At 36.9% G+C, this 13,862-nt stretch overlaps 1 protein-coding gene across 1 annotated transcript in view; it reads left to right on the top strand.

Moving 5' to 3' along the window:
• The window catches only part of LOC306774556 (cytoplasmic phosphatidylinositol transfer protein 1-like), a gene marked incomplete at its 3' end in the record, with an annotated part of 72,628 nt that extends 64,252 nt beyond the window's left edge, over positions 1–8,376 (top strand). The window contains exons 5-8 of the mRNA XM_079264644.1: positions 3,048–3,143; positions 3,712–3,867; positions 4,618–4,681; positions 8,021–8,376. Of these exons, the coding sequence (XP_079120770.1) occupies positions 3,048–3,143; positions 3,712–3,867; positions 4,618–4,681; positions 8,021–8,376 (672 nt within the window). The remainder of the gene's footprint in view (positions 1–3,047; positions 3,144–3,711; positions 3,868–4,617; positions 4,682–8,020) is intronic.
• Positions 8,377–13,862: the final 5,486 nt, after the last annotated feature.

Below are 13,862 nucleotides of genomic sequence, written 5' to 3'. Positions count from 1 at the left end.
CTCATAAAGCTGGGATACAGAAACGGACAGACCGCCAGAGAGCATCAAAACATAGAGCTGTTTCAGACTGATGCTTTTTCTCTTTTACAAGACAAGGAGATGGATCAAAGGCAGTTGAAATTAGATTTTAAGAACAGAAACTGCTCTCAGTGAATGCACTTCATGGATGAAAACTGAGGCGTCTCATAAGTGTTCAGATGCCAGACAGATTAGGATGCCCGTGGGTGCGAGTTGAGATGCAACTGTGTGTTGTTTGCACACATGCAGACATGCTCAGTTATTCAGTAATAGGACAGTTGCACTACTTTGTTCTATGTCTTTAGGGTGAATGAACAAGAAGCTTTGCATGTTTTGACACTGTACAACCAGTTCACACTCGTGCAAATGTGTATATGCTACAAATAATGCTGTGCAATAACATGCTGCTGTTTGGTGCTCGGTTATGAAATTTTAATATACCAGATTCTCTAAACAGCTCTCTTGCTTCCCCTTGTGTATAATATGGCATAACGTATCTCTGCCCACCTAGTTCGCCTTTGCACCTCTTGTGAACTTTAAAGAGCAATTCATTGAATAGAAGGAAGGAAAGAAGAAATGTTGTGATTTAGGGTGGGAAGTCAAGGATGTGTGTACAGGATGTGAGTAGGCGTACAAGTGGGCATGTTGCATTTTTTTATAATGGAGGGTGTGGTTGCAAGGTAGCACAATATTGGCTCTCTTCTAAGTTTTGCTTTAGAGGTGGGTTTTTTTTTTCCAATTTATTTTTTTTTATTAAAGAAATATTTGTGTTTTCATGATAGAATGAGGCATGACCAAGTGGCAACCTCCGGCGGTTAAAAATGAAGCCTATGCGGAAGTGCATAAAACTGCAGTTCTCCCCTCATCCACTAGGGGCACAGAGCAAATCCTCATAGTCTCCCATGTTAAAAAGGCCAACTTCACAGCAGAAATAAACATGTTTACAGCCTGGTGCAAAAATCCATTTTCAGTTTAACAGGTCAGGTTTACTTTTATGACAACTGTGAGGAGAGTGCTTTTTTTTTTTTTTTTTTTTTTTTAACTCCCCCGTTTAAAAGTAATTTAATCTCTAAATTCAGCATATTTAGGGGTGTGTCCTTTTAATTGACAGGTACCAGATCTCCCACTTCAAGTCAAAAGAACAACTGCAATTTTTAGCCAGTTAACAACATGACTTAGCTTTAGCCTAATTACCTCCGTTAGCTGGTTACTTCCTGTTAGCTCAGTTAGCTCCTAGCTACAGGAAGTCGAAGTTTGCTAAATGTCAATCATCCTCCCCCACACTCACAGCCCCCCTTCTCAGCTCTATCTCTTTTCCCATATTTGTATTTTCCGGGCGTGACAACTCGCATGACCCTGCCAGGATGGCGCCCACCGAGCTTCAATTCAGCTCTTCAGAAACCTATGGGTGACATCTTGGAGGCTCCGTCCATCTTTTATATACAGTCAATGGGCATGTGCTTAAAGAGCAGCCTCTAGTCTTTATTTTAAGGATATTCACAAACAAATGGCACGAAGCATTTAGAAATTAAAGCTGGTTTTTTTTTTTTTTTTTTTTATTTAGAAGCCACATTTTGCGGGGTCTAAATGCAACTAGAGCATAATTAAATGTTCATATTAAAGACTTTAAGAAACCATTTGAAGTCTGGATGGCTTGGACATTACTGGATACTGGATTTCTTTGTCTTTGGTGCTTTGCCGGGTATTCTCTGCAGCTGTCTTCAGATGTTGTTTGTTGGTTTGTTGGTTGTTCTTTCTGTCTTGAATTTTGTCATTGTAGAGGTTAATGCATCTTGATCATAATAGAATTAGGCCTTGATCTAGACATTGAGCTGGATTTTTTCAGATTATGTTATGGGTCAAAGCTATATTTCTGTTGTACAGTTGTACTTGGATTAGGACTATGCTCTATATAAGATAAGGTGAACAGTATTTTTAGATTGCATTAACATTAACCTGAGCCAAGTTATAGTCTGAATGAGTAAATAATTAGATGAAGCTTTATGGAGCATCCTGGTCTTACTGGTGTGTATGAGTGACTTAAAGTCACAGTGATGGGAAAAGTCCAAGCTTAGTGTGTTGATAGAAAGAAATGCAATAAATGTTTTGTTTGAAAGCAAACATTTCAATGATAAGGTGATGTGATGTTAACATTTGTTAAAAATGTGATGCTCTGTAACAAGTAAATAGTAAATGTAAAAGCACAAGTAATACTTGTGCTTTTAACAAAAGCTAATGTGACGTTTATATTCTTTATGCTTGTGAACAGTCTTACCTGGTCTTATGTCACACAAAAACATGGCTTCCACCTAGAAAACTTATATATATATATATATATATATATATATATATATATATATATATATATATATATATATATATTTATTTATTTATTTATAATGTGTGTATATATATATATATATATATATATATATATATATATATATATATATACATATATATATATATATATATATATATATATATATATATATATATATATATATATATATATATATATATATATATATGTTTGTTTTTTTGACCATAGAAAAGACCAGTGTTATTGTATGGTTGTCCGTGGACTTAGTTGTAACACAGTATACCTGTTTTGTTTTTTTTTTGTTTTTTTTTTTACCAATGGACCACAACCATTCATTGTGGACAGGTCTTTTTAACTCCTGCAGAATTGGCAGCTCTCAAAAGTTGCACAGTGTAAAGAATACTATTAAATGTTTATAAATGCAAACAAAGAGTGAAAAGGAAGATTGTACTCACTTTTTGATAAATCACCTGACTGAAGTATGACCCAGTCAAACTAGTCAGCCCTGTGAAGTTGAGCACAATCTGAAGATGTGGGTGTAGAGCAACCCCTAATGGCCGACAAGATGAGGTGCTTCTGTTGGATGGGCTCTGTGCTATGGGAAAAAAATCAATGTTCCTCACTCAATGAGGAAAATGTTCTGAAGGTTACTCTGACTGGTAGGTAGAGTTTTGTGAGGACTGGGTAACCGTTCTGTTGTTTCCAGATCTTTGACATCGAGCTAAAGGATCAGGAAAGGGAGGTGTGCTTCGTTGACATCGCCTACGATGAAATTCCTGAGCGTTATTACAAAGAATCTGAGGTAAGCTTTTAGCTCTGTGTTTATGAAGATGCCCATGAACATTAGGAGGAAACTCTGGAAAAATTATTGGACTGAGACCCTGTTTGGTTGTCTGTCTTGTTTTCTGAGTTTTTTTTTGTTTTTTGTTTTTTTCTGTTTGCGTTTTACAGTTTATTAATAATTTGCCTTTTGAAATCTGAAGGAACATTTGATATTATATTTGACTTTACTTTGCAAACCCAAACACACCCTACAATATTTCTACTTAAGATTTCATTTCCTTCTTCTACTTGAAAAACCCCTCTTGTCTATTTTTCATTTGCCTTTTCATTACTCTGAGAAAACTGCTAATCATTTTCTTAGCTATTTAATCATGTATTGTTTCAAATGCATATGAGCATGTTGTCTGAATATATTTCCTGACCTGCTGATTTGAATGGTACTTACTTAGTACTTCAAGATTTACTCCTGCTGATGTCTACTTTACTCTGGTTGCACAAGGAAGTTGCCTGAATGTTTTTGTTATTTACTGCAGTATCAAAGATACCCTGAACCTTCACTAAACTATACACTCCCCCTGTCACTGCAGGACCTGCGATATTTCAAGTCAGAGAAGACATCGCGAGGCATTCTGCAGGAAGGCTGGAGGGACACAGAGACCCCCATCATGTGCTCCTATAAACTGGTCACTGTAAAGTTCGAGGTTTGGGGTCTTCAGACGCGAGTGGAGCAGTTTGTACACAAGGTGAGTGTTCAGCTTTGGGAAGACTTGAAGCATCTGGCCTTTTTCATCATCATACATATTTTATTTAGTCATGTTTTTTTAATATTTGTATTATTTTTCTACCCAAAAAATATAATGAATTACTTTACAAAAATCCCCCAATCAGATATGTCATACAAAAATGAGAAACCTTGTTTTTTGTTTTGTATGGTCCATGCTGCTCCTGGAGACATTTATTTAGCTTGTGCCCATAGCTTTTACATTATTTCCAGTGAAGAAACACCATTTGCCATCATACTGAAAACAAGCAGCTGACATCGCTGTTCAGAGCAGGTTGACTTTTTTAGTGCAGCTCCTCTGAAACTTTTCATAAAGATACTGGTGACACTGTAATTACCTCTCAGGCCAACAGTTATTTGGGCAGAAATATTCAGCTTGGTAACCACGGCAGCAGCAGAGAAGTCACCTGGCCGTTTCAGTCTGTAATATTTGAACTAATACAACATATCAGACATAAAAGCACAAACAGACAGAAAAGCTCGTTTCTAGGAGCATATCTTTTTGTTTGGTTGTTTTTCACTGAATTGTACTATTCAGTATACTGGTGGAACAAATCCAATCTACATGTAAGTAGAATTCAAACGAGGAACTCCCTGAGTAGCATTTTGCTGCTTTGAAAAATAATATGTGGAAATATGTCTCAATTTTCAGATGAAACTGTTGAGAAAAACTGATCAAAGGATGTGATTCCATAATTGTTTTACGTTTTAGGTGGTTCGGGATGTGCTGCTGCTGGGACACAGACAGGCATTTGCCTGGGTTGATGAGTGGATAGGTAGGTCTGCAAGCATGTGTGTGTGTATATATATATGTGTATATATATATATATATATATATATATAATATATATATATCAAGTAATAGTCAAGATAAACATAATCTCAACCTTCACACAAATTGTGTGATGATTTAAACTTCATAATTGTTGGAGCATCTGATTCATTCTTTAAAATGTTGGCATTGTTAGCTTCTTGGACTGTACTGGTTTCTGTAGTGTCACATGCATGAAGAATCACCCCACCTGCATTCAGCCTGGTCGTTCTACCTTAGCATGGATCTTTCTCTCCCCACTAATCCACTTATGATAAACACTGTAAACATTTTCTGGGCATGGTTAGAGTTTGCTGCAGTCATAATGTGCACCATTTAAAAGAGGAAACATTCTGTCATGTTTCATCACAGACATTCTTGCATATCAAATCTGACTAAATTCAAAGTAGACATAATACTGAAGTGAAAAGTGATTTCAATATTATTCAGTGTATTTGGAAATTCGAAAAAAGTTTCTGTGCAAATCAGTGCTGTGTGTTTGCTTAGAGACTATGCAGACTGGTTGGCTGCAATTACACGAAAAAGTAATTGGATATTTATATCACTGAGGAATGTTAGACTTATTGAAACATGAATGCTGCCTCTGTTTCTGTGGCTGCACAAGAGGCAACTCTGTGCACCCTCAAGAGGCTGCAGCACATTTACTCACTCTCAGCTGTTTAGCATTTTCCACAGCTGTTGGGCATATAGATAATAAGACCATTATCTTTGCTATGAAACATACTCCAATCCCCTTCTTGCCATAATCACTAACCTTTTTATTCACTCCTCCCTGAAACATGGATGTTTTTTTGTTTTTTTTATCCTTTCCCATGTGGAATGATTTTTGCCTGTGGGATAGGTGAACCTTTAGGTCTTTCCTTTAACCTGCTTCAAACATTTTTATCCCTTACATTAATCTTGAAGCATCCTTGACATCATCCATCTTTTTTCTCTCCGTGTGGCTTGGATTTGTCTTGCTGTCTCCTGTACTCTCTTTGGATCCTGGAAAGCTTGCACTTTAGCTTTGAAATCTTTAACCTCATCAAAGCTTACCTTTGCCACCGAACCTTCCCCTCCACTCCCTCTTTTTTTTTTCTTTTTTTTCTTTCTTCCTTCTTCTTAAACTGGAGTGCCACTGTAGAAGAGTTATCAACATTTCGACTCCGGTCCCTACCCTCCCATCCCACTTCTTTCAGATATGACTTTGGATGACGTGCGGGATTACGAAAGAAAAATGCATGAGAAAACCAACATTAAAGTTTGCCATGATCAGCAAGAGCATTCTGCAACAAACCCATCTTCACTGGATGACATAGAGATCCATGACAAAGCAAGTGTATGTCTATTTCATTGTTTTGCTCCATTGCACCTCCAGTGTGTCATATTTTTTACAGTTGCTGACTTGCCTCTGAGGCTGTTGCAGCTACATACAACTGTTCTCATACATCCACTCATTCTGTCTCACTATGGGGTGAAATCTGAAGTCATGAATGATTGATGGTGAGAAATTATATGAACTCTGTGTGATAGTTCATGTTTTTTATATTTTACTTGAAAGAGATTATAGTCTGTTTTACAGGGATACCATTGTGACCACATGGATAAGAAAATGACATAATTAGCCTTTCATTGTTCCCAAAGGATAAGATGGTTATTCCATGTTAATTCAACCACCATTTCATTCTCCTTTTGCTTATTATTATTCATTTTTCTTTTATTTATATATAAAAGTATTGAGTTTCAGCCCCTTTTACAAATGGTGGGCAAAGCTCACAATTCTCACTTTATCACTGAGCAGAGTTAGGCTTTAATTTTGAGTTTAAAGAGGCTTGCTATTCTGTTGATAGTCTTGTGGGAATGTATGTGTACCGTTCTACTGCACTTGTGGGGCTTGGTGATGTGGCCTGTACAGAAAATCATCCAGTTGTTTTCCCCCAATAAATCAATACTTTAAAAAATTTTTACATAATAACAAACTGCAGATTAGTATCATAAATGATTGAAAATAAGTTTGGCTTTTTATTATACAACTTATTTTCTTTTAATTGATTAATAAGTTTACCTCTGCTTAAAATGCAATCTATTTTGTAAAAAAAATCAGTTGTTTATTGGTTAATCAGGTCCTATTATTGCAACAACACTAAAAAATTTACTTTTTTTGCAATTCTACCATTTTTCAAGCAATATCCTCCCATCCAAGGGAGTATTCTTTGAAAATTACACCCCCGCTTCTGAACTTTGGCAGATTTTTGCACTGTGATGCTCCCCATGGAGGGATCATTTGGTATCCATTTTGCATCTTGTCTCTACTCTGAACTCTCTCCAGCCAGTAAAAGTCAGTCTGTTAACTTTTGTCTTATCTTATGCTACATCCCTTTTTGCCTGTTTTTTCCTTGCTTCCTTTGATAACGTTGTCTTGTTTCTTTGCTGAATCAGCCATGGCTTATGTCCAAATGGCTAGTGTGTTAATGGTGGCTTAAAGCAGACGTTGCTGTAAGGTGATGCTGTAGGTTGGGGGGGGGGGGGGGGACAGTTTTGAAGTGTGCTTTTTCAGCCTCTGGACACTGCAATGATTCCTCCAGCAATATACATAATAAATGTACATGTGCCATAAAAATGGGTCAGAAGGGTTTTAAGGTAAAAAAGTTACAAAAAGTTTGGAAGAATCCTTTTTACAGGGGTGGCCCACTCCGTTCCTCAAGAGCTGCTGTCTTGCAAGTGTCACAGGATTAACACACGTGTGCAGAGCTTGACATTAAACTTCACCAGTCTGCTAACTACCCATTGATCTGAGTCAAGTGTGTTATAGCAGGAATATTCCTAACACTTGCAGGAATGCGCCACTCAAGAACCAGAGTGGGCCACTCCTGGATTTTTGTATGATGATACAGGTGCCTAGTTATGAACCAGAATGTTGAGGGGAACATGTAATTTTCAACCTGTAATATATAAAACTCAATGAACCTCTCTTAGTTTATTATTATTTGCGTTTCATTATATTTAAAATATGTTTATATTGATAAAGAATATCCTAAAACCTTTAAATAAAAAGCATATGGCAGAAGAAAAAAGTTTTAGCAATACTGTGAATCTGAATCAACTAGATTAATCATTCTTCTGAGTCCAATATATTGCTTTTTCTATTCTTATATATTTCCCTTTAATCTCCGCAAAATAAAGTAAAACAAAATTGTGGTGGGAACCACTGGTTGAGTTGACATGGAATGTTGTGAAAAGACATTGACCTGTTTTTCCAGCTCTTCTTCTCATTGGTCTCAACTTGATCTCTTTTTCAATCCAGACATGACAATGGATGAGGTGAGAGAGTTTGAGCGCACCATCCAGGAGGCCACCAACCAGAAGATTGGGATGTTTCCCCCTTCAATCTCCATAAGCAAGACCCCCCTGTCCTCCTGTACCCTCACTGGCCCTGCCAGTGCACCCTCAACCCCCATGTGCACTGATGCACCCGAGTCCCTCTCTGTCCCCAAGGACCGACCTCGCAAAAAGTCTGCTCCAGAAACCCTGACCCTTCCAGACCCTGTTTCGAGTGAAGCTCTGCAGGGCACTTCCTCAAACCCATCATCCGTATCAAACCACCTCCAATCCTCCACACCGCCTTCCAACTCTGACCTTGCTGAAACTGGTGAAGAGTAAAACAGAGGAACGTCTTCCCCTCGTTTTACCTGTTCCCCTTTAGCCATTGTTTTATGAGCCCAATGAGACTTACGAAGCTTTCAAACACCAGTGCCCTGATATTCAAGTTGTTTAGCCATATCCATCGATTTACCACAATCTTAAACACACAACAGTCACTCTAGAAGTCTTTATCAGTGTCATTATTAGCAGCCAGGAAGCTGTAGGCTCAGCCATGTTGCTGACTAAGAGCTAGCCTTAGGTCACTTCTTTTCCAACTGTTTTTTTTTTTTTTTTTTTTTTGTCAGTTCAAAATGTGAATAAATGATTCTCATAGTTTCTTTAGTTATGATTTCTTCGATCCTATCAGCTGGCTACCAATTAATACATTGGGAATGGTCGGCCTTTAAATCACAAAGATAGTGGTGATTGAGTTCGAATCATTGGTGCAGATAAGGTAGTATTGTCCATTACTAATCTAGAAAATAGTCATTTGTGATTAGAAATTAGCTCAATGAAATCAACTGGAGTAGGAGAAGCACAGTAATGTGTCATAGTGGTAGGTAGGTATTGGAATGGCAGCCAAGTCTCTTCATGGCAGATCCACAGAAATGTTTGACTATCCAAGCAAGCCCTTGGATCAGATTGTATTCATTTTTCCATTCCAAACTCCAGTTATACAAGAGATGGAAGAATAGTACGATCATTGCGAGAATACACCTCAGGTCTCCTTGATTCTTATCTGTCTCACACTCCGAAGGTGGGGATGTTACTGTACCTTTGTCTCCCGGCTTATTGCCAAACACTTGCATTTTATACCTCCACATCTATATAAATGTATATATAATAGGAGTGTAGTGAATCTACAGTATGAATCTACTTAACCCTGGGAATGTTTACACATCATTTACACCTTTCCAATTTAAGCTGTCAATATATCTGCTTTTGCGGTTTTAACCGAGCAGTTTAATGAAAAGTAAAGTTGAGGTTTGTTACTGCAGATATCTTACTGAAACTGACTGAGATCATATAAACAAAGTCAAATGTTGCTTGAAACAAATACTAAACAACTCATGTGATATAAATGTGATCTACTGTGATTAAATCAGCATATCACTTTTATGTCATATGTAGGAACAAGGCCACTTGGGGGGGAATCCTTTTGAAGTTACCAATTGATCTACATGCACAATGGTGGTATTCAGAGATAAGAGAAGGGCACATGTGTCAAGCTGACTTGAATATGTGCTTTAATGAAGCCAACAGCATATACAGAAGTGCTTACACTTCTACTTTTCCAGCACTGGTTGGTATTTTAAATCCAGTGCTTTAACGTGAGCTGAAAACCAGTTTTGTAAGGGGGAACCTCCTTTGCAAATAGCCATCCATCCTCTCTGGCTTGTATTACCAGTTGCCATTAAAACCCCTAAAGGAAAAACAAATACTCTTGATAAGAAGCTTGTTCTTTGGTGGAACACCCCACTTTTACTTTTTCATACAATATTATTCAAAGAAAGGGTTTTTATATGCTGCATGGAATGTTTGCAACATATATACGTATTATGTGAAGTATATATGGTATACTGTAAATGGATGGATTGGAACTGTATTTAGTTATGCAAATGTATGGAGAAAAACAGTGAATGCTTCCTTTGGAAGTCTGAATTACTTTTGTATTATAGAAAAACACAGATTTCAAGTGAAACAAGCATGTCCAGAGAATATATTGTAGGCCTATAAACTCTTTCAAACTCAGTGCCTCTGCATGCTGAAATTGTATCATCACCTGCGTGTGCGTAAACCAAAATTCCTTTAACAGTTTAGCTACAGAAGTTTTGTTTTTTGTGTTTTTTCCTTCTAGGATCACATACGTTACATTTACCTTTAAAAGAAAACAAAAGTCTTACAACCCCATGTAGATACGTTTGAACATAATATGATTAGTTCAGTAGTTGGGCACCTCTGTATCCCCGCTCTGACAACTTTTGAGTGCTGCTTGGCTTTGTTGTCTTTTCTGAACTGGCCGCACTGGTGAGGAAAGACGACATAACTGAAGACCTGATGAGGCTCACGGGGGAAGTTTTCTGCTCTTGTTGCTGAAGTTCCCAGATTTTACACTTCATCCTCAGCTACAGGGCTTTTTAGGGTTAAAGAGTTAAAGTTAAATAAGCCTTCACTAGGTAAAGATTTGCAAACTTCATTTATTCCACTTTTTCTCATTTTTATTAAATTCCTTGATACCATATGATCATAACTATATAGAAGGGATTATTACAAATTGTTGTCCTACATACAGAGATTACACACTATGTGGAATCAAATTTTGACTTGCGATCACACCACGCATTTAAAAGCTAATTTCCTAACCATTATACTGGGCTGCCTTTTTTTAAAAAAAATTTCTAGATCATTCTTTTTGAACATTAGCTTTTATTTTCTGTGCTTTGCATTTATTACCTTTCCTACACATTTGTTTTACAAATTCTGATGTGGTCCATGGAGTTATTCCTTGTACTCTGCAGCATGGATGCTAGGAAACATGAATCACCATTTATGATCTGGCTTGTGGATTGCAACAAAATTTATTTAAAAAACAAGTTTCAGAAAAAGGCAAATAAGGCTAACAGAGTGAAAATCCTGTGAATACAGGGCAAATATTGGCATGACACACCATTTCAAGCCTCTTCAACCTTTTTTTAAATGCACCTTTACAGTGAAAGGCAAAGACGATGAAGCTGACGCAGCACTTTGAATTTGACCAGTGGCGATACAGACAGGCGTAACAAAAACATATCAAACCACATTATCCAACTCACTTGTAACAGGGCTAACTCGTCATCTTTTAGGAAATCAGCCTTCTTCCCTACTTCATACCGTTTCTGACTTTACAGCGCAACTGCATTTTGCACTTTCCAGTCTTTGACACCTTAACTGACAACAATGGAATGTGTGACATTACTGTGTTGTTGGACCAAAGTCCCGTAAAGTACAGCATAGTAAATGAAGAAAGAAGCTCAAACAGAAGCTCCTCAGTGGTCTTGCCATACAATGTTGTTAATACCGTGTACAGTTTCTCACCTCTGTTTGTTAAAAATAAAACTGTAGCTATTTCTCTGTAACTGTAGCTTTTGTCTTTGCCTTTTAAGGATAAAAATGCTAAATACCAGTGTTTGGCCCTCTGCAGTGATCTATTATGTATAGATTATACATGCTTACCAATCTGGTATTGACCACGACTTCTGTCAGGAACATAGCGATCCAGGGACACGTTTGATCTACCATGGGCTATTAAAGTAATGCGAAATACATGTTGTACAATAATCTCTGCTCTGTTTAAGAGAGCTTTAAAATAGCTGTTGTAAATACTGCTGTTCATGATTAATATTGTAGATTTCTTACATCAAACATGTTCCAAGTTTCATGACTGATGTGACATGAATGTGATCGAACATTTAGATAGGCCGAGGAAGGATAGTGTTATGTTTGTGTGATGAGGATGATGGCATTTTCATGAGTGAAAGTTCCAGTTGAATTTGCAAGCAAACTTAATATATCAGTATCTATGAAGTTGTCTTCTATTAAACTGACTGAATTCAGTTAAGTTTATTCTCCTGATTTTGTTTTCAGGCGCTTCATTGTAATGGTGAACTTTTTGCCCTTCGGTTGCTTCTGATAATCCCGCAGAAGAAAATTAATTTCAAAGCTGTAAAACAAATTGACACTTTGCGTTTTCGTGGTGTGGCTGCTTCGATGTTCACTCGCCATGTTGATCAGAGGTGATTGGCTTTTCTGTTTTCTATCAAATAAGTAGTGAACTTGCTGTACTTTGATTTTGTGATTGCTGTATTGTTTGAAGGAAAATCTTTAAAAATCTTTCTTTGGATTAAAGGACCAAGCGTTCTCTTCCTGCTGTTCTCCTGATGCAATTTGCATTCAACCAGGCTGTTGTGCTGTCTCCAAACCAGGATCAATCACCAGGGATGTATCACTCCCACCACATCTCGATGTACCGCCTGTACAGGCGTGGGTCAATTGAATCGTGTTTTGTGAAATAGACTCCACAGGTGGTGTTCTTGTTTAGCTGCTGGAAGCTGTTCTCTGTTCTTCCACTCTAACTTTTCTTGTACTTGGTATATTTTTACTACCCTTTGAGATTCATTTGGTTCTTTGTTGTAATTGTTTAGTTGTTTTTTGTTTTTTTTTCTGAAACTGATAAATAAACTTTATTAGCTATTGTGACTGTGTTTTTCTTCTTTGTTTGTGATGCATGTTTCACATGAACCGATACAACTCTACAGTTCAGCTTTCCAGTTAAGTGCCGACTTTCGTCATTACTTACAGCTGACTGCAGTACTGTGTAAACAAAGTCATCAGTAAAGCATTTTTAGGGTTCGTTTGCTTTTTACTTATCAGTCTAACAGGTATAAAGTCTTTGCTGTCTTCATCTGGACTTTTGCGATGCACCTTCAGAGTTGCTGAGTAAGAACCCGTCATTATCCACGCCGTGGTGAAAGGTGTTACTCTGTAGTTGTAACGTTTCTAACTGTCCATCTCCATATGATAAATTGTCTCTGGACAGATTGATGAACACCTTTATACATGTTTGACTTTTAACTTAAACTTATAATTAAGTAGGAACTCTCATTCATTCAAGTGTCCACCGCCTGTTTAAAATTAGAATTATGGGACAATATGTTCATGTTACTCTAATATTTCAAACTTGAAAAAAGCACCTTAAAATTTATTTTGCAGTCTCACCAGGAAACTGTTTAGAAAAGAATAAAAATTAAAGCAAATATATTACTATATGACACTATTGGTTTTTAACAGTGAATGACAGCAAAATCTCAAACTTCCCTCTAACTTTTACTTTCTGTGGTCCTCAGGGTATCATTTGTGATAACCTGCTTTTTTAATCAAAATAGAGACCACATCCACCTCACAAAATCAGATATTTTTCCCCCCTCAAATAAGTCTTGAATTTGATTCATCTGATCCATTTTCTTCCTATTAATGAGACCTTATACATGCCACTTAGTTGTAATCATTATCTAAAATCAATTTCAATGTTTTTTGTTTTTTTTTTGTTTTGGTTTTACTTTTGGGGGTTTTAAAGATTAATAATAAACTTTACAACTTGCTTTAAACCGTGTAGTTAGCTTTTATTTTAGTATGCAGTTGTAGACTGACATTTGAAGTTTAGATCTATAGCTTGCATTCTGTAGATCTATATTGCTCCACCAGAGCAATGGCAGAGTGTAAAATATGCTGTAGTCTGACAAGTTACACATCTAAAAAAAGTAGGCTAACATAATCCAGTTGCATGTATGTATTGTGCTCTGCATTAGGTTTTTGTTTAAATGTTATTTAAAAAGGAAGTATCCTCCTCCAGGAGGAAAAAATTGCTTTTAATCCAGCTTGTTTAAAACATTTTCTACTGATGAGGTGTGTGACCTGATCTTGTGTTCAAATATTCGTACAAAAATACTTTTGATATGTTACTCCCT

This window comes from Telmatherina bonti (assembly GCF_933228915.1).
Source record: "Telmatherina bonti genome assembly, chromosome: 3".
Classification (NCBI taxonomy): domain Eukaryota; kingdom Metazoa; phylum Chordata; class Actinopteri; order Atheriniformes; family Telmatherinidae; genus Telmatherina; species Telmatherina bonti.
The sequence above is the reverse complement of the archived record's forward strand: the minus strand, read 5'-3'. Positions and strand labels throughout refer to the sequence as shown.